Source organism: Periplaneta americana, chromosome 3 (assembly GCF_040183065.1).
Source record: "Periplaneta americana isolate PAMFEO1 chromosome 3, P.americana_PAMFEO1_priV1, whole genome shotgun sequence".
In the NCBI taxonomy this organism is placed as follows: domain Eukaryota; kingdom Metazoa; phylum Arthropoda; class Insecta; order Blattodea; family Blattidae; genus Periplaneta; species Periplaneta americana.
This window is the reverse complement of record NC_091119.1, coordinates 195,389,664-195,415,586: the sequence shown is the minus strand read 5'-3', so window position 1 is coordinate 195,415,586 and position 25,923 is coordinate 195,389,664. Positions and strand designations below refer to the sequence as shown.

At 36.1% G+C, this 25,923-nt stretch overlaps 1 protein-coding gene across 4 annotated transcripts in view; it reads right to left on the bottom strand.

The window, feature by feature from the left end:
* exp (expansion) overlaps positions 1-25,923 on the bottom strand; it is a 541,237-nt gene that overhangs the window by 269,503 nt on the left and 245,811 nt on the right. For all 4 annotated transcript variants that reach the window (XM_069822437.1, XM_069822438.1, XM_069822436.1 and 1 more), the window contains exon 2: positions 22,504-22,645. In XM_069822437.1, the coding sequence (XP_069678538.1) occupies positions 22,504-22,645 (142 nt within the window). The remainder of the gene's footprint in view (positions 1-22,503; positions 22,646-25,923) is intronic.

Here is a 25,923-nt window from a genome sequence, read left to right as displayed (position 1 = left end):
ACAGTGCAATTTAGGTGAAATTGCAGTGGTAAGTTTCCAATTTATTACTATATTGAAAGTCTCTAAAAATAATATATTGAAAGCCTAAAGCAGTAAAATCAATAATATGTCACTTAAGCGGTAAGAAGAGGGAAATTGTTATGTGTGTTAGGTTGGGAATACTGAATGTGGAATTTTAAACTTTCCGCGGATTGGTTTTGTGCGGAAACCAAGCAAATACGCACGATCTCGCACAATAGTAATTTTATTACCTCAACTAGTCCTTCTCTTGTGAACCAGGTTGCTCGTCCTCTGATCATGCGCATTGCCTCCTTTCTGGGGCTTATAAAGTGTATTTGCGACAAAACTTTTTTCAAGACTGTACTAGGAAAAGAAGTTTGGGAATTGTAGATTGAAAAAAAAAAAGATTAGCACAAATGGAGTGGGGGAAAAGAGGATTGGAAGAAGTGAAATGGGACAAGAAGTCTGGGAAAATGTAGAATTAGAACTCAGACTGTGTTGGGAATTCCGACATTGGGAAAAACGGACGGAAAACATCCGCATAGTGAACAAGTGAAAGTTTGGCATTCTTGGCAGTCACGTGAGACAAAACGCATACAATATTTTATGTGCAAAATAGAACTTCAGCGCCAAAACAGATGACATACATCTAGATTGCCATACTGCGCATGCGCGCGGCCTCATACTTGACGGTTAGTTATATATTTTTTTTAATTTTATTGAGTTATTTTATGACGCTGTATCAACATCTAGGTTATTTAGCGTCTGAATGATATGAAGGTGATAATGCCGGTGAAATGAGTCCGGGGTCCAGCACCGAAAGTTACCCACCATTTGCTCGTATTGGGTTGAGGGAAAACCCCGGAAAAAACCTCAACCAGATAACTTGCCCCTACAGGGATTCGAACCCGGGCCACCTGGTTTCGCAGCCAGACGCGCTGACCGTTACTCCACAGGTGTGGGCGGTTAGTTACAGTACAACAGGATTTTACGGTGCAAAACCGAAAATCAAGGAAGCTTGAAAGCATCAAACAATGATTGAAGTTAGGGGTTGGTTGTTTCTATACGGAAGCGTTACTCACAATAGAAACTAAATGCATGATCCGGTCTAATTGAGCGAAACTGCAGTCATTGTAAGGAACTGGAGGCAGTGGGTGTGCTGCACACACAACCAGAATGGACGCACTGCAGCAAATTTACGATAACCGAGCTCCTCCCTCGCCAGCCTAATCATTGTCTTGCGCACATTAATTATTTGGATCCTGATCTCTTCATGAGAGTAAAAAGAAGCTTGTATTTTGCACCGCATTCTGTAACATAGCACTACAATTAGACGGGACGATTCCTTGAAAATAAGTCGTCAGTCATGCTCTTGGCTCAAGATGAGTATCTTCACTTCTATGCGCCGACATTTTTATTGGATCCTCCCCACAGAAATAAATGCTTATTATATTGTTTTATCTCTCCTCAGAGAATTTTTTCAACACTTTTTTACACACTTTTCGTGGTTTATTTAACGTTTATCAACTGAGGGATTTATTTTGCATTAATCGGAAGTTTGAATTTTCATAATTAAAATCTAAGCAAGAAATTTTACGCTATAGTGTTGTTAAGTATTATGGTCCCTTGTTAACATTTAGGGCAGGGGAGAGTCGGGTAGTATCGGACATCGGGTAATATCGGACAGTGAGTTTCTTTCATTTACCACACGGTTACGTTTCTGTGATGTCGCATAGAGAAACGTAACCATGTCATTCAGGTACTACCATATGGTGGTAGATGAAAGAAACGCACTGTCCGATATTACCCGATGTCCGATACTACCCGACTCTCCCCTAACTATGCTATTAAAAACAGAAAAGAAAACAATTTAAGAACATGATCCCAAAACGCGTTAAGTCCATTTTTATGAAAGGACTGGGCTACGGACTGAGCGAGTTTTCAAGTGACATGCACAATAACACAAACGTTTAGATAAGGATTGGCGTTGTTTTGGAATAACACAAGTTTAATAGCCACTAGGACTGAATTTTCGGCCAAAATAGTAAAAATAAATATTTTTTACATAAATAATTGCCTTATACATTTAATATTCTGTCCTATATTTAGCTCTTGCCTACTACTCTTAAAGGTCTGGCAACCATTTTTAAAATTTCATACCCACTAAAAATTTAGTTTTCTCAAAACAACGTTTTTGGTCAATGATAAAGTTCCTAGCGGCTTCCATTTGCTCCGATTTACTTTAAGATTTTCAAGAATACTCAGCATATTGCAATACACAAAGCGGTGCATGGAATCAGTTCTTCACTGAAAACATTTCATGATATGAATTTTTACTTCTAAAAATTAAAGAAAATTATCAAGCAAAAATTATGATTTCTAAGAAAATTTTTACCTCGTGAACCAATTCTCAAATATAAAAATCAATGCGCAGTTTTCTTTATCATGAAATGTAAGTCCTTCACAGAAGATTTTTAAAAGCAAAAACAATTCTGAAACTATCAGGAATGTTTTGAATTTACGCATAATTTAATATCACCGTGAAAATTAATATCTAAGGAACTAATGAATGAAACTTGATGAAATTGGTCCGTTATTTAAACGTACAGACACAACAAACCTGCTGAATTTAAAAAGAAATTAATAAAAGACATTAAAAGTTTCGAAACTCAGTCCAAGTGTCCCTTAAAATTTAATGATAGAGGTCTCCAACATAATCATATATATTGTATGTAAAAATCATAAAAAAATGGTCGAATGGACTGAGCGATTTTTGGGATCACACTCTCCAATTAATAGGAACACACCATATGTCTCTATAATATGATGGTAGACGAAATTTGCAATACACTGTAGCCTACCCATAATGCTGGCCCAAGTGTACGTGAGTTTCCCCAATCATCCGTAACTTCTGCCTGAAAGTCATCATAATGTTTTAGTCGTGGAGTAATATTAGATAAATAGTGTAATTACGTAATGTATTGTCCCAAGATTCAATACAGCTCTAAAAGTACGAACAAAGGTGTTTCATAAAAATCCAAGTTGCAAGAGAAAGCATGCAACTCAGTATTTTAGGGCATTACAAGAAGCCTGTGGGAGAGAAGTCCTACCATACTGAACTATTGCAAGTTGGGTGGCAGCGAGGCATTCACTTTCAATCAAGAATTGATATAGATTGATCAGTGAGAGAGATATCCATAAATTATGCCGCAGATGGAGTCTGCCGTCTTCCAAGAAATTGGCAACGTATTGTTGACATGGCAGGAGACTATAGGCCTATTTGAAGTATTTAATGTTAAAAGTAACCTAAATAAATTTAAAGCGAAGCAATAACTATGTTGTCATTACTTTTCGAATGCCCTAGTATTTTGGCACCTCATTAATCCCTGTTATTTGCACAGCTTGTTCAGATTGTTGCGATATTTCAATGTTATTATTCTCCTAGTTTAGTGTGCACAAAAGCTCTCCGTGTGAAAAATACAGAATTCCGTGAAGAATTAAGGATGTGGTTTACCAGGTTTACGTGCTTCAGGGTACCGTCCTGCTGACCGGTGAAGCGCTAAACCCACAATACAACGTGTTAACTGTATCTCCAGCCTGTAGATCTGTTATCTCTGGCAAGCGTCACACATTCAGAAGAGGAACATCGGAGTAATTAGCCTAACTGAAAAATGTTAGGACTATCACAAATCAAACTAGACAATACAGTTATACTTAACGACAGAGACTCAGTTTTGAAGCTCCGCGGAGGTCAGGTCGTGGGTTCAAGTCCTTTATAGGACGAAGATGTTTTCCTTGTTGCCAATGTGGTATGTCCTGCTCTATAAGATACATCATCCCAAGCTTTGACTGTAATTATAGGTGTAAAAAAACCGAAGGATAAGGGCTTTTCCAGGGATTCTCCCGTTTCTTTCAATATTACGAATTTCATTCCAGTCACCACTCTTTATTTCACCTTACCTTTCTCTTCATATATTATAAATTCATCATTTGAAACAGCCATGTGAACAGGCACTCGCTGTAGGCATTATTCGCTTTAGAAATCCATTCTCATAGGTACATATTCATTTGCCCTCTCACGGCTGTAAGAGGAGAAGCAACGGTTTTGTATAGTAGGGGTTAGTACACATTCACTTATGGTCGGGAATTTCACAGACAACAGCAGTAAACGTACACACTATTATATGAATTGAATTTGATTGAATTTCGGGATGGAGCACTGCGAGGTTAAGGTTTAGGGGATTAGGTACAGCTTAAGGCTGGCTCACAATAAACCGGGAATGGAAACGACAACGAGAACGAGAACGGAAATATTCTTAAAATAAATGTATTTAAATGTAAGTATTCACAATTAGCTATTGTGAATGCTCACATTTAAATACATTTATTTTTGCATTATTTACGTTCTCGTTCTTGTTGTCTTTTCCGTTCCCGGTTTATTGTGAACCAGCCTTTACACTAATAAAATTTTTGGAAATATTCAACATTTTTTTTTCCTTCATTACTATATCTTGTATAGAATAATGAAAATTGGTATGTGTAAAACACTGTACTTCTGCTATATGAAAAAAGTATTTTTGCGATAAAAAAATCATTTATATATTTTTTTCCTCTCAAGATTGAAAATGGTACCAGTTTACTGTGCAGTGATGAAGCGTTTCCCTCATAACCCATAAACTTGTTAACTTTTTCATGTTCTCTCTCTTTTATTTTATTGCTGAAACTCATGTTTAAAATATCATGCTCTTTCAAACATTTCTTAATAAATATTTTTTTTTTATTTTGTGTTAGAAGAAAATACTGATATTTCATCATTTTTTAAATGAATTTATTTTTTATCAGACAATCTATCAAAGGTAGAGAAGTGATCTTGCATCATATTGTAGATATGACATGCATAAATACACACAAAAACTTTAATCACAGAATGTTGGTTAGTTTTTGAGTTATGTCGGAAACGCTTCATCACTGCAGACTGAACTGAATTTTGAAAAAAAATTTAAATAACTTGTTTTAAATCGTAAAAATATTATTTTTTCATATAGCAGAAAGACAGTGTTTTACACATAGTAACTTCCATTATTGTACGAGATACAGTAATGGAGGGAAAAAAAAATGTTGAATATTTCCAAAATTTTACTGCTGTAAGCTGTACCTAACCCCTTAATGCTGCGGATAAACTGAGTAGTTTATATGAACAGAGTATAGTATGCTATTGCAGCAGATTTATGTGCCTGGCTGCATTCAACCTGAAAACAATGTTTTGGTAGAAACTTTCTAAGACTGGTAGGAATTTAAATATTTATTCTCCGCAACGTTCCGAACGCAAAACCAGTGCATTTTCCGCTACAAGACGTGAAAAATAAGAACTAAAATAACAACGGCCGCGTGCCACAAGGCCAGTATTTGCGGCAGTTTCAGTGTCAGGAAGTCAGTCGTGTTCCCTGTCAACTGTTATTTGCATTCAGCATTTGCCAATTCGCTACAGACGACTGTTTAGCATTAACTGTACCTCTTGACGGCGACGCGTGTAGAATTTCTGAACAGATCCCAAAAACAACTGTTTCGCGTGTACTTCCTTCGCATCTTTAAACCGTTCCGACATGTTCGTGGGAATTTCTATGCAAATGAAATCCACAACCTTTGACTTGGCTTTAACCTCGACTGTACAAAGCAACACGCGGTATTGACAGCAACGTCTTTATTTCAATTACTGCCCGGATCGTAAAACCACTCAAACAGAACCTACTACACAAGGCGAGAGAGTACCGCCACTTGGTGTTTATGACCCATTGATGTCCTGGCTTGATATCTTCAGTCCGTTGTAATGAATGGTACATATACAAGATATTGCAGTTTGTGTTTTATCAAAAAGACAGAAAATTATGATGTTTAGAAAGAAGAGTATAGAAATAATAGGATACAAAAGAAGAAGAAGGGATGGAGATAAGAAGAAAAGGGATGGGAAGAGGGTTGAGAAAGTAGGAAAATAAAGGAAGGGGAGAGAATGAAAGAAGGAAAGATAGAAAAGGACAGAAAAATCGAAACAAAAGGAAAACAAAAAAGAAAAAAAAGGAAAACGTGACAGAATGTACATAGAATTACAACGCGAAGAAACACAGACGGTAAAAAAGGAGATGAAAGAAGGGGACAAGGGAGGAGACAAACGGGGAAGACACAAAAAAGAAAACTAGAATGAGAAGGAAAGAAAGAAAGAGAGATGGAAAGACACGAGAAAAGGAAAGAAAGACAGAGGAAATAAAGAAGAGATAGAGGGAAGAAAGAAGAAGAGACAGAGGAAAGAAAGAAGAAGAGATAAAAGAAAGAAAGAAGAGACAGAGGAAAGAAAGAAGAGACAAAAGAAAGAAAGAAGAGACAGAGGAAAGAAAGAAGAGACAGAGGAAAGAAAGAAGAAGAAACAAAAGAAAGAAAGAAGAGACAGAGGAAAGAAAAAAAGAAGAGACAAACGAAAGAAAGAAGAATAGAGAAACGAAAGAAAAAAGAAGAGACAAAGGAAAGAAAGAAGAAGAGACAAAAGAAAGAAAGAAGAGACAAAAGAAAGAAAGAAGAATATATAAACGAAAGAAAAAAAGAAGAGACAGAGGAAAGAAAGAGGAAGAAACAAAGAAATAAAGAAATAAAGAAGAGACAGAAGAAATAAAGAAGAAGAGACAAACGAAAGAAAGAAGGGACAGAAGAAAGAAAGAAGAGACAGAGGAAAGAAAGAAGAGACAGAGGAAAGAAAGAAGAGACAGAGGAAAGAAAGAAGAGACAGAGGAAAGAAAGAAGAGACAGAGGAAAGAAAGAAGAGACAGAGGAAAGAAAGAAGAGACAGAGGAAAGAAAGGACAGAGGAAAGAAAGAAGAGGCAGAGGTAAGAAAGAAGGGACAGAGGAAAGAAAGAAGAGACACAGGAAAGAAAGAAGAGACAGAGGAAAGAAAGAAGAGACAGAGGAAAGAAAGAAGAGACAGAGGAAAGAAAGAAGGAACAGAGGAAAGAAAGAAGAGACAAAGGAAAGAAAGAAGAGACAGAGGAAAGAAAGAAGGGACAGAGGAAAGAAAGAAGAGACAAAGGAAAGAAAGAAGAAACAGAGGAAAGAAAGAAGAAGAGACAAAGGAAAGAAAGAAGAAGAGACAAAGGAAAGAAAGAAGAGACAGAGGAAGGAAAGAAGAAGAGACAAAGGAAAGAAAGAAAATACAGAGGAAAGAAAGAAGAGAGAAAGAAGAAGAGAAAAAAGTAGACATATAAGGTTAAAAAAGTACTAGGAAGAGAAAGAATAAAGAAAGGAAGAAATAATGTAGAAGAAAAGAGATGAGAAAGTAATGGGAAGGGAAACTTCGAAACCGATAATGGATTCATCAAACTGCTGAACTTTCTGTCTACTTCGCATAATGAGAAAGCAAGACCAGAACGAGAGAGATGTGTCACGATATTCATACATGCTCGTTGCTCTACGGAACAGAATTGTCCGTCACGAAACGTCTGAATGGGCGGAAGAAGAGTTCCTCCTCGGGGCGGGCAGGACATTTCCTGGGGGCAGGGCAGGGCAGGGAACGTCACTTGCACGTCAGCCTGATTACAGTGCGCAGACGTGCACAGTTCGTGCCTCGCTTAGACGTTACTGGTTCACTCACTACACTTCAAACGAAGGGAGTGACTTTCATAAACTGTAGCCTTGTGAATCATCATCATCATCATCATCATCAACATGGATATAATTCTGTTCTTCAGGACCAGAGCCGGAGGGTGTAGCGTTTCTTGATATCACTTTCCGAAAGGAAGAACAATGTCTTGCAAAGGCAAATGTGTTCGATTACACGGCTTTGAGGAGCTTAAAAGGCAGTAAAGTGGAACTCTTAATATCTCTTTCACTTCGATATTAGCAGGAAGTGACATCGGCACCAGCTCCGGCCGTCTTTCACTCAATTTCTATAGGAGACGGGGCGGATCCATACATTTTTCTTCTACTCCCCAAACCTTTTCCTGTTCCGTTATTTGACAAGCTTCATGTCAAATTCAGCGATATTTAATCGACCCGTTATATTATTATTATTATTATTATTATTATTATTATTATTATTATTATTATTACTTACTGGCTTTTAAGGAACCCGGAGGTTCATTGCCGCCCTCACATAAGCCCGCCATTGGTCCCTATCCTGAGCAAGATTAATCCAGTCTCCTCATCATATCCCACCTCCCTCAAATCCATTTTAATATTATCTTCCCATCCACGTCTCGGCCTCCCTAAAGGTCCTTTTCCCTCCGGCCTCCCAACTAACACTCTATATGCATTTCTGGATTCGCCCATACGTGCTACATGCCCTGGATTTAATGTTCCTAATTATGTCAGGTGAAGAATACAATGCGTGCAGTTCTGTGTTGTGTAACTTTCTCCATTCTCCTGTAACTTCATCCCTCTTAGCCCCAAATATTTTCCTAAGAACCTTATTCTCAAACACCCTTAACCTATGTTCCTCTCTCAAAGTGTGAGTCCAAGTTTCACAACCATAAAGAACAACCGGCAATATAACTTTTATAAATTCTAACTTTCAGATTTTTTGACAGCAGACTGGATATTATTATTATTATTATTATTATTATTATTATTATTATTATTATTATTATTATTATTATTGACACTGCCAATACAAATTGAATTTATTTCACCGTCCTTAGCAACCTAAACAATGGCTTTACTCACAAATGTAACATTGTAAAATTCCTTTGGAGAAAAGAAGTTACATTTTTATGATCATATTTCTGCACATTTAAAGAGCAAAACTAAAATTAATTCAATCATTTATTATCATAATACACTGCCCTCATAAAATGACTGAACATACTGTGAATTAGATCAATGGCTTTCCCAAAACATGCTATGAAGTGTTTCGTATAATACAATTTTTATCTCGAGCAAAATTGAATTAAACATTTTTGGTTGAAATGTCTCAAAGAATAACCTTCCGAAATTGATGACATTAATTACGCTTCATTCTCTATAACTTCACACGATTACCGTAATGTAGCTCCGAAATTCCGTAAAAGTCATGATAGTGATTTTGAATCCCTGCTAGAATATATGTCCTTTTTCGCTATCGATAAGGTATGACAACGTTTTGGATTACATGTCCCGTCCAACGGTATGTTAATGTGTTTTTTTCCCCCCGTTGTTGGTAACTCTATAGCATCTATTAGATGCTTTATGGTTGTGCTAACAGATGGAGTTACTTGTCAACAATGTGACGCTGAAACGTATGTTCAGGTTACTGCCCAGCGAGAGTCCTGATGTATTCTTATATTTGTGATGATTAGTTAATTAATATTAACCCGGCACACTCACATTCATACAAATTTCCAGACTCTAGACACCCAAGGAATTCCTCTTCTTCAAGAAAAATTCACCGAGAGCCGAGCCCGGGAATCGAACCCGGGACCTCTTGATCTGGAAGCCAGCATGCTGACCAACAGACCACGGAGGCAGTCTAACGTAGTGTTAAACTAAAGCAGAGCCCAGATGGTCTTAATGTGTAGTTAGAAAACCAGAAGAAGTTATTTTGAAGTAACCAAAATTTCTAAGTGTTCTTAAATTGCTTGTTATTGTGTCTCTTTTAAGCATTACTAAAAGCTTACCGCCATTAATAATCCATACTTCTATTCGCCACCCAATATTAAAAGATAGCCAGTTACTAACGAATTTTTAATGGATAATTTGTTTTGATTGGATAGAAAGCGAAAGGTATAAGTAATCGTTAATAAATTCTCAAAGTCATTTGTAATTTAACTAAATACAGTTAAATTTTCCATACATGTCTTGCGAAACGAATAAACAATTTTAATGTCAAAGGGTTGGCAATTTACACCGTCTACGTTTTTATCTGATTGTGTAGAATTGCAGAATCAGTAAAGACTACGTTCTCTCGGCGGTAAAAAGTTCGCGATTTCCTTCTTAGGAGCCAAACCAGATGTCCTTGCTGCTTATTATGTTGCATAGCAACCGCTAGTATGGGACTGCAAGCTACAGTCACTTGTCTCGCCTTAATAACCCAGTGACTTCAAACTGAGAACCAGTTGTAATAAGTACAGGTTTCTATTGTTCCCAACAGTTATATTGCAACTGTATAAAAAGGAAAATATACGCTGGCACAACGAGGGATCACGCAAAAATAAATACCACGAAAGAAAGGGAAGAAAAAGTGGAGTACAGAACGTATTGCATGAACCGACCGACTCTAAGAAATGTGTAGGTGAAACCAATGGGAAATGGCGATATCTCGCAGCTCTGTACAAAGTTGCTTTCGACGTGCTTTTTCGTTTTGAAATTATGGTACTAAGTAGCTCTGTTTAATTCCGTGGTTCTTTTCAGCAGTTTTTATCAGAGCGATCTTAGCCGCCGGGTGTGACGAATCCGCTCCAATGAAGACCTAGAAAAGCTTAGCACTATTAACGACACCGATAATTTGTACAGAGGTTTATTACTATTCACATCTCCTCCCCTTTTAAAATATCCTCATAACATTTTCCACGCTTCTGGATCCAATTCTGCCTTGGTGAATGCGAAGTACCAACGTTCTTGCTATTGTGTTACATTGTGAATTCTATATCTCCATAATATGAAGGGTTCAGAGCTATAGTGGGCCAAGCGGCATATATTAAAACTGAGAAAAATGAGAGATTACCACAGTCTAGTATATATAGTCACGAAGCTTGAGTTGTGAGGGTGCTAGGAACAATAGACTGTGCAGGTACTATTTCGCATCAATTCAATTCAATTCAATTTATTTGGCCTTTAGACATATAGTTTTAGGCTTCGTCAGAACACATTGAAAAAACATATAAATACATTTAAAAAAAAACACTAATAAAAGAAACAGTAAAATTTAAATAATACAATGAAAACATGAAATAATTTGAAACTTTTAAACTAAAGAAAACTAACTAAATTGCAATTAAACTTATTAAAATACAATTTCATACAAATTTGTGTTGAAAAACTCAGCAACAGAATAAAAAGGATTATTTAATAATCAATTGTAAAATCTAGTTTTGAAGCTATTGATTGGTAATTTATAATATTGACTTGGAGCTTATTATATAATTTCATCCCCATAATTAAAAAGTTTGTGTTGCACTTGTGTAATCTACAATATGGAATATTAATTTGTTCACTATTTCTAATTTTATTATCATGTATATTGGCCACTAATGAGTAATTTGTCGATATTTTGTCGAGTGTAAAGTACTGGATCATATATATACAAATGTATGATTGTTAAAATCCGTGATTGTCTGAAAAGTGGCCGACAGTGTTCCAGATAATTTGATTTACATAAAATTCTAATGGCTTGTCTGTAATGAGGCGATATTAGCGATCCTAGTGGTTAGCAACTATCTATGGATGCATATTTAATGCGTATTGAGCTTCGTGACTGTATACACTAGACTGTGAGATTACCATAATCTAATGAAACATACAGAAAGTAATACAAAGTATGCACCTTAAAACTAAATGATATGTTAATCTTCATTAAACTATGGTATTCAGAGTTATAGTGGGCCAAGCGCCATATATTAAAGACGGAGAAAACAAGTTTTAAAATTAAGAGATTACAATAATCTAATGAAACATATAGCAAGTAAACAAAGTGTACACATTAAAACTAAATTATATTTCAACCTTCATTAAACTATGGTATTCACTTAACTTTAACCCTTGCTTTCTCCGTTTTTAATAAATGACGCTTGGCCCTTTATGAATCTGAAGCCTTCATTAGGTCTTATAATCCATCATTTATTTATATTTCGCACAACTAATCCTTCACACTTCAACCTAAATTCCACATCCGGAGTACTTGCAACCCCAAATCCTGCATATTATCATTCATTCTGAATAGTCACTATACTGTATCCCCTTATCCTGAACTAATTTCATCTTGCATTCCTACATACTCAATATGTTTATCTCCCACCCTGATATTGAGAATAGAGTAATGCAGTGTGAAGATATGTATTTAGGATGCAGATATGCAGCATAATATGTATTCTGGATGCGGAATGCATGATGTAAATATTTTTGAATCGAGTATGTAGGATACTAGATATCAAAGATGCAATTTAATATGTATTGTCCTGCATCCCTGTATCCTGAATATCTTCGTTGTCGAATCCTGAATATTCTCATATTGACCTTTATCTCTAGAATATTTATTATCCTATATTCCATAATCCTTAATATCTGTATAGCATATTATATGCTCAATCTATATTATCCTTCATCCCACCTTCAGAATATCTACTATTTTGTATCCACACATTTCCTGCATTACTGGATTCTGAATATCTACATCCTCTATTACCGCGTGTCCAATGTCAGAATATTTATTGTTCGGCACTCTTAATACGATCATCCTGCGTTATTGCATTCTGAATATCTTCACCAAGAATCATGACATCTTGAGTATCTTCATGTTGTATCTCCATTATCCTGAAAATCTTCATCCTGCCTCACAATAATTCCGAATATTTTTATCCTGCATCTCCATTACTCTGAATATTTTCAACCTTCATCTTCATATCCTTAACACCTTAATCCTGTGTGTCCATATCCTGAGTGTCTTCATTCCGTATTTCTGTATCCTGAACATCTCCATTATCTTTAACATCCTCATCCTGCATTAGCATTATCCTGAATATCTTCATTATTCATCTCCATGTCCTGAGTATCTTTATCCCGTATCGCCATATAATGAACATCTTCATTATCCTAGATATTTTCATCCTGAATTTCTATTATCCTGGATTTCTTCACCCTGAATCTCCATTATCTTGCATTTCTTCATCCTTAATCTCCATATCCTCTATATATTTATCCTGCATCTTTATATTCTGAATATCTTCACCTTGCATATTCATATTCGGGATACTTTCATCCCGCCTTCTGAGTAACTAATAAAACCGCATTTCTGCATCCTGAATATCTAGGTGTTATTTTACATTCCACATTCTATATAATGTACGTATGGGCGAATCCAGAAATGCATATAACTTAGAGTGTTAGTTGGGAGACCGGAGGGAAATAGACCTTTGGGGAGGCCGAGACGTAGATGGGAGGATAATATTAAAATGGATTTGAGGGAGATGGGGTATGATGGTAGGGAATGTATTAATCTTGCACAGGATAGGGACCTATGGCGGCCTTATGTGAGGGAGGCAATGAACCTTCGGGTTCCTTAAAAGCCATTTGTAAGTAAGTATATCATCTGATATTCTATATACCACACCTTAAATATTCTCCATATCCTGATTTCTATCCTGCATTCCCACATTCTCCATATCTGTAACCTACATCCCAGCATACTGTATCTAGAAAACTGCATTCTGTATTCCTATATCCTGAGAAGCTCTCTACTACGCCCCTGTATCCAATCTCCTTAGGACAGCTGTGTTCTTGCAATACGCTAGCGCCATATTTTCCGATCTTCAATTTTTTCCTATATCAATTTGGGGCACATTTACAAAATAAGTAATTTATGCATAAAAGTAACTTGTTACATCTTTTATTGTGAAAGAAAATTTAGAAATGTCTAATCGACCATGACACAGTTCCCAAGATGCGTGACCAAAGCAATTACTGTTGTCCGAATTTAAAGCTCACCATATTTCTTCAATTTATCTACGAATACATCTGTATGGCTCTGAATTAGTAAATCAATAATGGTGTACGTTTCAAGAGGAGGCGTGTTCATTCCTCTCCACGCTCGACGAGGTTTATTGGCAGCATTCATAGAGTGAAAGTTATTTGCAACACGGGTCTTTCGGAACCATTACATTGTCGGATACAATACTGTTATGCAGATAGTTTCCGCTCACTACCATAATTATAATCTCGTCAACCATATTTTTTATTTTATTACTTTTGTGAAAGCAGAAACAAGACATATAAATCACACTTTGGAGTTACAATATTTTTGACAATGCACATAATATAATGTCTCCTGTTACGAAACTGTTTCCATTGTCTTACATTCGAGTTACACAAGGTTACAAGTTCATAAACTGGAGTACGCCTGTGTCAGTTTTAACCGAATGACGCAATAATCCATTCTCCTGTCTTTTATTGTGATAAATAAGATCCTGCCATTTGTTAAGTACAGTGAACAGTACTGTTAATGTCCACAAAATGAATAGACAGAAAATTCTGCTTGTCTTATTCAAATTTAAATCTACTGTTAACAGAGCATTAAATGCGAGAGCACTTTTTCCCCTAGAACTTTTCCCTACTGGTGAACATGTTTTCCAAGTAATTTACCACTTCTATTAAGGGAACACTATACTGAAATTTCCAAGTTCCATATTTTTATGCTTCACAATAGTGAAATCAATAACTATAATACTTATGAAGCTGGATTCACCAAATTTTGATCACTGGTATATCTGATTAATAATGACAAATGTACAAAATTTCATCCGCCTATGATACGTGGTTTCTACTTTATTATATTTTATTAAAATATTCAATCGCTTTATATAAAATGTTCCTTGCGCCACAATTTACATTATTGTTAACTGATATTCATTGATATAGATTCTTATATGCATGGGATCAAAACTTACTACAGAGTTTTGCTGAAAAATTAATCAGTAAATTACTAGAATTTTTTATTATAAAAGAACAAAAAGTAAAAATATTAATAATCATTAATACTGCCGATTCACTGTACAGAAAAACCCAATAGTAATATTTGTTCCAGTGTATATAAAGAATCATATTATAGAAATCGTCGTTAAGGGGACAATATACTGAAATTACTAACTTCAATGTTTTTAAAGCTACATTCACAAAACTTTTAAGACTGGTATATCTGGTGAATAATAACACATGTACAAAATTTCACCCCTCTATGATAAGTGGTTTTCATTTTATCAATATCTTAATAAAATATTGTAACGCTTTATATAAAAAGTCCCTTGCGCCACAACTCACATTAATTTTAACTTCAGTGACAGCATGTCTATCCAAAATTATTATATGTCTGGTCATAATATCTTTGATGAAGAATTTACAATGATTTTACAACGATTTTGACACTTACAAAATGATGAAAAATTTAATCTCACTGTTAGTAAAAGTTTTAGGATCACTTGTCTCGTCACAATATCTTTGATGAATAGCTTACAATGGTTTTACAACGATTTTGACACTTACAAAATGATGAAAAATGTAATCCCACTGTTAGTAAAGGGATTACTTGTCTCGTCACAATGTCTTTGATGAAGAGCTTACAATGGTTTTTACAACGATTTTCACAGTTACAAAATAACGAAAAATTTAATCCCACTGTTAGTGAAGGTTTTAGGATTACTTGTCTCGTCACAATATCTTTGATGAAGAGCTTACAATGGTTTTACAACGATTTTGACACTTACAAAAGGATGAAAAATTCAATCCCACTGTTAGTAAAGGTTTTAGGATTATTTAACTGGTCACAATATCTTTGATGAAGAGCTTGCAATGGTTTTACAACGACTTTGACAGTAACAAAATAATGAAAATTTTAATCCCACTGTTAGTAAAGTTTTAGGATTATTTGACTGGTCACAATATCTTTGATGAAGAGCTTACAATGGTTTTACAACGATTTTGACAGTTACAAAATGATGAAAATTTAACCCTACTGTTAGTAAAGATTTTAGGATTATTTGACTGGTCATAAACTGTTTGATTAAAAATTTAATTCTTTGCTAACTATGATTTATGACTATTTAAGTAGTCAGTCTGTTTCCAGGCCATCTCATAAGTACCTTAATGAAAGAAAGTGTTTTGTACATTACATTTAAATTGTTTCATTTCTAACACTTCTATATGTTGTATTTATTATGTATACCCCTAGATCACATAAAAACATAAATTTGCGTAACATAAAAATTTACTTTCTGTCTTCAGTAGGAATTATTTGTATAGTGCTTTGCTTGGAAAAGAATGTATTATTCCAAGTCTTCAGGATAACAGTAAATAAATACATTAGCAATTAAAAAGCAGGAATAAAGTAAAATGAATGAATGAAGCTAGCATATAAAAGATAGGTGTAGGAACCATAAAATAAATGAATGAAATAATTAGCAAACAACAGGAAGAGTCACAGTAAAATCAAATGCTGAATACATATTAGATAATACCAAGAATAGGGTCACGTTAATTACAAGCAAACACTTCTGATGGATGCTGCTTTGCCTCTGTGTTTACTAGTGACTCAATTCGTGATTGTGTTGTCCCGGAAAACCAGTCGCAGAATCGTGTACGCGTGACTCGAGGAGGCAGGCGATCTGAGAGCCATCTCGTGAGAAGATTCACTAGTCTGTTGCAACTGGCTTCGTCTCAAGAGTGCCTTCCTTCATCTTAATGATAGCAAGAAATGGTTTTTAAGAGACACGAAGAGCACTAATGCGCTTGTTTCATCAACCGCTCCACTTCACCTGTCTGCGCTGTGGTCAGCGGGTCAGTGGGGGACCAGACGAGGTGCACGAAATGTCAATAAATGGCAATTAACTAAGACTGTTCACAACAAGTGCACGCGGAGAGCTCATGCTATTATTATTATTATTATTATTATTATTATTATTAATTATCACCATCATTATCACATTACATATTACTATATTAGTGAAATTACAACTTCATCGCAAAACTAAAGATATGATGTCTTTTTGCTTTTATATTTATTTACGAATAGGCAAGCTATTTTAAGAGAAACTGAAGAATTTTTCATTACTGGAACGTCGTTATGCCTGGAGACGAATCTTCTAATATAATAGTGGTAATAGTAACAGCGATAACCACCGCCACTCTATTATTATTCTACAATTTGGAATTTCTCGTCAGATTATTATTATTATTATTATTATTATTATTATTATTATTATTATTATTATTATTATTATCGTTGTTCTTGTTTTATCATTTTCACTTTGTATGCTAGGCCTACTAGCAACAACTATAATTTGTCACAGGCTGCAGCCGATCATCTCCGGAGCAAATCCAGAGAGAGAAATTTCTTCCTACAATACTTTTCGAATATAAATAATGTTACAGATAATAAAACGCATTTCTCAAATATTTTTTTCTATCCTGATAGCTTTGAGAATTTGTGTCGCAACCTTCATGTTGTTATTATTATTATTATTACTATTATTATTATTATTATTATTATTATTATTATTATTGTTCTTGTTTTATCATTTTCACTTTGCATGCTAAGGCCTACTAGCAACAAATATAATTTATCACAGGCTGCAGCCGATCATCTCCGGAGCAAATCCAGAAAGAGAAATTTCTTCCTACAGTACTTTTCGAATATAAATAATGTTACAAATAATAAAACGCATTTCTCAAATATTTTTTTCTATCCTGATAGCTTTGAGAATTTGTGTCGCAACCTTCATGTTATTATTATTATTATTATTATTATTATTATTATTATTGTAATTATTATTATTGTTATTATTATTATTGTTCTTGTTTTATCATTTTCACTTTGCATGCTAAGGCCTACTAGCAACAAATATAATTTATCACAGGCTGCACCCGATCATCTCCGGAGCAAATCCAGAGAGAGAAATTTCTTCCTACAATACTTTTCGAATATAAATAATGTTACAAATAATAAAACGCATTTCTCAAATATTTTTTTCTATCCTGATAGCTTTGAGAATTTGTGTCGCAACCTTCATGTTATTATTATTATTATTATTATTATTATTATTATTATTATTATTATTGTCTCGCGCCGTGGCGACGCGGTCTAAGGCATCCTGCCTTGGACTCGCGTTACGGAATGCGCGCTGGTTCGAGTCCTCATAGGGGAAGAAATTTTCTCATGAAATTTCGGCCAGTGTATGGGACCGGTGCCCACCCAGCATCGTGATGCACATGGAGAGCTACGATAGATAGCGAAATCCGGTTGCGAATGCCAGCTATAATGGCTGGGGGGATCATCGTGTTAACCACACGATACCTCCATTCTGGTTGGATGATCGTCCACCTCTGCTTCGACATGTGGGCGTGAGGTCAGCAGCCGGCTGGTCGGTCTAGGCCCTTCACGGGCTGTAGCGCCACGGATTATTATTATTATTATTATTATTATTGTTATTATTATTATTATTATTATTATTATTATTTCATTAATATAATGCAAAATATCATTGTATGTCCAAAAATGAGCTTTCACGTGCATAAATTTGTATAAAGAAGCTTTCTGTTTGCTCCCAGAAGCAGTCTAAAATGTCTAAATCCTTCATTAGACAAAGTGTATTATGATTTTATTTTAATTTTATTTTGATACAGAAAATAAGAACGCTCGTAGTCCACCGCTGTGAAGTAATGGTTAACATGTCTAACCGTGAAATGAGCGGGCACTGCTACAAATCCTGGTTGAGACAAGGTGCCTGGTTGAGATTTTTTCCGAGGTTATCTCTCAACCCATTAATAGCTGTGCAGCTTCGGGCCCTGGACCCTGGACTCATTTCACTACATTAGCACCTTCCTATCACTCAGATGCTAAATAACCGTCGAATTTGATACAGCATTAAAAAAAAGACAGCTCGTAATTTATAAAATTATACCCACGATGAGTTGTACTGTAATATAAAAAACTTTATTTGATAGTTGCTGGATACAGAATAAGAAATAATAAAATACTAAATCGTATTTTCTAATACTCTGCTATGTGACGTTTTATCTGCTGTCTGTTTTAATTCACGTATTTCAGCAGAACCAGACACTTACAAGATAATCGCTTTAGTCATCAGACGCACTTCGCCTGTCACATGTTTGTTGACATCGGAGCAGCGTTTTACAGCCGCAACAAGAAAATAAAATGGAACAACAGTAAAGCGACTTAATTACTACATGGAAACAGTTAACGATCGTAAACCGCTGCTCAGTTGTCACTTCAGCGAAGTAATAGCGCTAGAATGCGAGTGAGTTGTAATTATGATACTATTACGGAAAAGAAAAATCTGTGCGCTAAAAAAAAAAAAACACTACAGGGGAATCTAATGCAGGAATACAGAAATTTGAATATTTGATTAAAATCTAGTGCATGTGTCTAACTTCCTACATACGAAGGCAATGAAATAAAAGTAACTACTCTTAATTAATACTATTTAGAGAGTAAGCGGCAGCATAGTGATTAAGGTGCTACGATACAAAGCCGAAGGACACAGGTTCGATTCCTTGTGGGTTCATGAATTTTTTTCCAATTGAAGGGCTACCTCCAAAAACGAGGTAGTTCCACTTTTGCAAAGTTGAGGAAAACTACAAAAACATATTTGAAAAAAATTCAAATTTTAATTGAGCTTCTTTTATTTTGTCAGAATATGTCCTAGAAATTTCACTTTACCACTCAATCATTTATTATAATCAGAAATTTAGGGTGTGGGGGTGAACAATAAACAAATAATGAGGCTACCCCCTTTTGCAAAGAATTAGATATAATTAGCAACGTTTTGCACTGAACACATAGTATGTCAATATCATAAACTACAACACAAGACATAGCAGATTATGTATACGTACAGGTTGAATTGTAAGTAATGTCATTAATATACTTAAGCCCTTTTTAATTCGAATTTCTGAAAGCTCATTAGATCTTATATTTATTAGAAACGATGCAACATTTTCAATTTTGTAGGCAACACATGATATTGTTTGTACACATCTGAAGTCTAATGAGTTATTAGTCAACATATATGTATCTCCTGGCTTAGTTGCGTCATGAGTGATGCCTTATTGTTGTCACTTATGAGGTTAAAACCTGTCTTCGGACAGTTGACTAAACAACAATAAGATTATTCTGATTGGCGGGGATGAAAACCGAAATTAAAAGCATACGTGAATAGAGATTCCTTTTGACGACGATGACAAGAGATGTCGTCTTCTGTGATTAGTCCAAGGCGCGGACTTTGATGACATGACATCCTTTGCTACGTCCGTAAATATATAAGTCCTGGATACGAGCTATTGGTTACAGGAATGTTATATGTTGGTCATATTTCGCTGTTTTAATTTTTTAGGTCTTTTTTTTTTAATTTTGAGGGCATTTTTGGTGTTTTCTTTAATTTTAATTTTCTTTTAGTCATTTAAGCTGAAGACTGCAATGACGAGCTAACATTTTCCAATATAGGAAAATATGGTACTGACACTACCCCATTCAAATGAGGAATCTGAGAGATTTTTCTCGATAGTAAGTGATGTCAAAAGGAAGAAGAGAAATAGAATAGGACATAGCTCTGCCTTGCAAACAAAGGAATTGAACTGCAGCGCCTTTAAAATCACCAACGACTAATTTAGTCTTCACCATTGGGATTTGTTAGGCCTATGCTAGATATGGAGGAGGTTCGGTAAAACTGATATTTTTATTCTTCTCTTTTATTGTAGTTAAACATTTAATTATAGCTAGTCTAATTAATTTATTAATTGTAGCTCATACTGTAAGTTGTGGGAAAATTTGTATTCGTATGGGAAATTTTTTATTTTTATAATAATGTTCCCTCCGACAACCGTCAGTCGTTCACATTCTAGAATCTTCGGATGTACAGTGTTATCTATTGCAAGGAGAAGAGAGCTGTTAATTTAAAGTAGGATTTTTACTACTTATGTATAGGATTGTTTATTTTTATGTCATTTTTTCAACATTTTAGGTAATTTTCTAACATTTTTAGGTCACTTTTAGGGTTTTTAGGTCATCAAAATCCGTGTGGTGGTGATTACTGATGGTACATTTCTTTGTCAGAGCATTTTTATTATATACTGATTCCAGTATCATCAGTAGTTGAAAGAGAGTGGTATCTACTTACGTTTTGTTGTTGACAGATGTTTGTTGGCCAGAAAGCGGGATGTGTAATAAAAGAAATTGGATGTCGTCGCTACTATTATATTGACAGCGAGCAGAAGCTCGGGATGTGCAGTGAAAGGAAGTGTCGTTTTTATTGAGCGTACTACGTGGGGGACAGGCTTACAATGAGACAAGGATCGCTCATTTCTTCCCATAACAAAATGTTTGTACACCTATACAACATGAAATACCGGAAACTATTAACTGAAAAAGCTGTCTATAGAGAATTATAACGAAGATCATGTACGGAAAATGCTCAAAACTATTTTGTCTTTCAAAATCTGTATAATATGTGGGGAACCGAACCTGGATCGGTCTGGTGTGAAGCTTACTTGATTGTGACCGGATGTCGCACGTGGCTAAGCACACCTCACGCATAAAACTTGAAGGAAGAATGGTTCGCATCAGCTCCTGTTTCACTCTTTAAAAATGTATACCAGTTGCTTCTTGAGTAAGATTTTGGCAGTGAGGTACAGACTGAGAAAAATTGGGAAAAAATAAGATATAAATAACAGAAATACACTATTTAGAATCAGCAAAAGAACGTACAAAACCAGATCGATTTATAAATGAAGACATAAAAGACTATGCAGTGAAATTATTGAGAGGAGAAATTCCTGATTATAGAGATGTATAACTGTTTCTATGGAATAAAGCAAAAAATTAAAGTCACGCGGAAATTGCAATCAAAGTTTAGTGTAACTTAAAACCCCTGTGGACCATAGCTTTAAAAATGTCACAAGCAGCTGAAATGGTCATAATTGTTCATTAAACTTTATCTAATGTCTTCTTCACATATCAAAGCGTATTTTAAAGAAAAAATGAAAAGAAAAATTAAAGTTACGGGTAATTGCAATTAAATTTTTGTGTAATTTAAAAACCCTGTGACGGAGAGATTTAAAAATGGCGTCATGGCTTCACAGCAGCCTACGAGGCAATAAATGTGCCTTAAATTTTAAATAGCCCTAATATATTTCTCATACATAAAGGGGTATTTTAAAGGACAACATAATTTTTGAAAATTTATTGGATTTTGCATCATATCTAATTACCCTCTCCCCTTAAGATGTCCAATATGTTGTTGTTTAGTCGATTGTCCGAAGACAGGTATGAACACCACAAGTGATACCAATAAGCCACCACTATGAGGTAAATAAACCAGGAGATAATGGAGTAGGATGGCCAGTTCTTTTCCCCCTCCATTGCATACATCGCCGACTAGCTACATATTACACTAATCAGACTTCAGGTGTGTGCAAACAATATTGTTCTTCCTCTGACACATGTCGTCAAGTGAGATGTACTGTCTGATAATAAAAAGTTACATATGACTCTGAATATCAATCAGAGGTAGGTGTCCAATATACTGAATTATTTTTGACAGACTTAAACAGCAAATTTAGAGAAAAGCGAAGACCCTCATTTAACTGCCTCTGATATTTCGTTCTCGAGGGGAGATGGTGCAAAGTGGAAATACATATAAAAAGTTCGTCTAATTTGAGAAAAATTAATTTCTAAAACAGCTTTTTGATTCAACTGAAAATTTACAGATACGAGGTATCACTTCTTAGCCATCAATACTAAATTAGAAGTCCTGGCAGCGATTCCTTACCTTGTATAGTTTATCACGCTGGTACCAAACGTCCTCTTCTTCTTCCTGCATTACGTATGTCGAGTCCAGGTTCAGATCATCACGTGATCGCGACAGAATTCTCCGGCGCGACACCATTTCGGACTGGGGGGCGGGACCGCAGCTGTAAGAAAAAACATTATTTCTGTTAGCCACGCCAACATACTCAGATACTACTACATTTTATGAAATGAAAGCAGTCTGAAATTCACTGAACTAACAAATCACCGCTGTGGAATAACGGTTAGCACGCCTGACCGTGAAACAAGCCGACCAGATTCAGATCCTGGTTGAGACAAGTTACCTGGTTGAGGCTTTTTCGGAAGTTTTCCCTCAACCCATTAAGAGCAAATGCTAGGTAACTTTCGGCATTGGACCCTGGATTCATTTCGCTGACATTATTAATTTAATTTCATCCAGACGCTAGATAACCATATCAGTTGATAAAACGTCGTAAAATATCGACTCATTCACATAATCTTTTAGATCTTTCAATTTTCTTGGTAAAATGACAAGTTTTCTATATTTCTGAGCTAATACAGGTCTCTAAACTTGGAAGCGTATATGATAATGAGCGTTTGGAAATTTCTCTTTGAACACATATTTTTTAACATCCAAAAAACTGTGTTAAAACCCAACCATAGTGATATTGGAAAATCTCACATGAGATGGTCAGAATACAAGTTGCGCAAATTAAAAACTTAAACATTTGCTAATTTAAGGTTTAATAGATATAACAGTGTAAGATCTTTCAAAATTAATAATAAAGTGAATCTATTATTTAATGGTTTGACAATCGAGCAAGCACTTTACCAAAACACTGAAACAGGTTGCCATTTTTTCATGAGACAAGTGAGGCAAGTCCATCTCTTACTTATATTGCTGAAATAAGAAGAGATTCAACGAAAATAAAACAACTTTTGGAAACTTCAAAGATGAGCACACTTAGGAAAATAGCAGGAAAATCAATGCTACATAGAATACGAAGTATGAATATTAGGTACGACTTACAAGGTATTGGACAATGGGTAATATGAAGACGAAAGGAATGGATTCCATACATAAGGACAGGATTGTTCGTGATGGATGTCCTCAAAGACAAAGATGACCAGGAAGCCCACAGAAGAGATGACAAAACCAATAATTTGGATCCAACAGGCTAGAGGCCTATTAAGAAATAGAAGAATAAGTATTCACGGGCAGTTAAGGCATCGTTCTGATGTAAGATATATTTTGTACCACTCTGTACATCAAATTAACATACCACGTATAGATCTCGAGATGCACTTGTGAAATAAAGAAAGGACTTCAAAGAAGAGGTGTTCGAGCTGTAGTTGGTGGTACTTTTACTGTCAAATTAACAGACAACAATACCTGGGGGTTGGTTTGCTGTGCGGTATTGTGTGAGGTTTCAAGGTCCGCCTTCCAGCGACTTAACAAATAACTGGTTCAGCCATTGCTACAGTGAAGTTCAACATGGTTTGTGTTTAAAATGTACCATGCATCTGCTCTTCTTGCATAATTTTCTCCATTTCTCGGAATAAAACATGGGCATCGACTATCTTCAGAGTGGTGTTCAGTGCATCAAGACATATGATTCTCTAACTGCTCTCAAATTTAAACTTTAAGGGAATTAGATTGAAAATTACACGGTATACGAACTATTTCTCAATTGATGTAGATTCATTTTCCGGGCTGAGAGGCCGTGGTCTATTAGTTGGTTTTATACCAGACGTTTCGTCTGCAACTGCGGCAGACATCTTCAGTGGAGTGGTATCCGAGGTCGCAAGACTCTTCTCGGCGTACCTGAGGCAACTGATCCTGTGTCTGGACGTACATCCTGTGGCTTGAATGAATGAGTGGGGGGAAGTGGGATGAGAAACTTTAAAGGTACGTGAAAACACGTCCTTTTTGCAAGGGGGGAGTTGGGGCTGTGAAAAACTGAATATGTGAGCTCCAAGCCTCTTGGCCACTTGTCTCACTTCGGGTTTCGCCGCCCCAGTGAAGGAGCGCTAGAAATTTCCAGTGGGTAAGCCGAAAATGGACGTAACTGATTAGCTACAACATACGGGAGGGGAGGAGGGGCAGAAGTACAGCGACCTGATCCGGAGGAGAGACGCGATGGAGGAGAAGTCTAGGCACGAAACGGTGATAGCCAGTTTGGCTGTTTGAAGATTCGAACGCGTAGGGATTCATCTTACAATAGCCAATTGGCGCTTTGATGATTTTTCTCAGATCAGGAGACCAGCCAATTGGCTCCTTGATGACTCCAGTGATCTGTACAAGGGGACGATTGAACCCTGCCAGGGCCCGAGTTCGATGTGAACAATCATTAATCTTGAGCCGTCACCAATGTCTGGGGAAGTGAATGCAGGTCCTGTGTCTCGAAAATCGAAAAATCGAAGGAGAATTGGGAGGAAAATTTAAAAGGTACGCAAAACGCGTCCTTGCAAGGGGTTGGGGGCTGTACAAAACTAAATATGTAAGCTCCAAGCCTGTTGGCCACTAGTCTCACTCCGGGTTACGCTGCTCCCCTGAAGGAGCTCTAGAAAATTTTGAAGGGGAAGCCGAAATTGGACGTAACCTCTTAGGTACCACATACGCGAGGGGGGCTGAGATTGATCAATTGATCACGGAACGGGGCGAGGAGGATTTGGCTGGTGTTTGCCGTTAGAATGGCAAGACGCCGTCATCTGTTGTTCGATGACAAAGCAGGTGAAGGCCGTCGGAAGAAGCGCCGTGAAATCTAATCTGCAATTTGAGAGGTCCCTGTCCTTTCAATTTGCGACTTATTGAGTGACCTCGTATATTTAATAGACTATTAATATTATCTGAACTAGGGCATACATCATTTATAATAAAGGTGGAATATATATGGGGAAGGGCATATAGGTCCGTGGCCCATTTCTTATAGGGCTCATCCCGACATTTGTCTTACGCCTGAGGAAAACCACGGAATACCTTAGGCGAGATGAGTTGTCTCATGTATAGGAGACTAGCCAATTTGGCTATTATGTAGGAGGTGATTGTTGTCATGAGCCTTGTTGATCGTCTCAATTTTGAGACAAGCCATTTGGCTATATGATGGCTCAATTACGAAGAGGGGGGAAAGATGTAATTAGTTAATTAATTTAAGTAATTAGGAAGATTAATGGGGATATGAGTGCAGGTCCGTGGCCCATTTCTTTTAGGGCTCATCCCGACATTTGTCTTAGCGCCTTAGGAAAACCACGGAAAAACCTTAGGCAGGATGAGTTGTCTCAATATCAGAGACTAGCCAGTTGGCTCTTAGGTTGAATGACTCTATGAATCGATGGATACATACTAGCCAATTGGCTCTATTATATTTCCATCGATCAACAAAAGTAGATAATGTTAGGGAGGGATTTTGTTTAGCCCAGT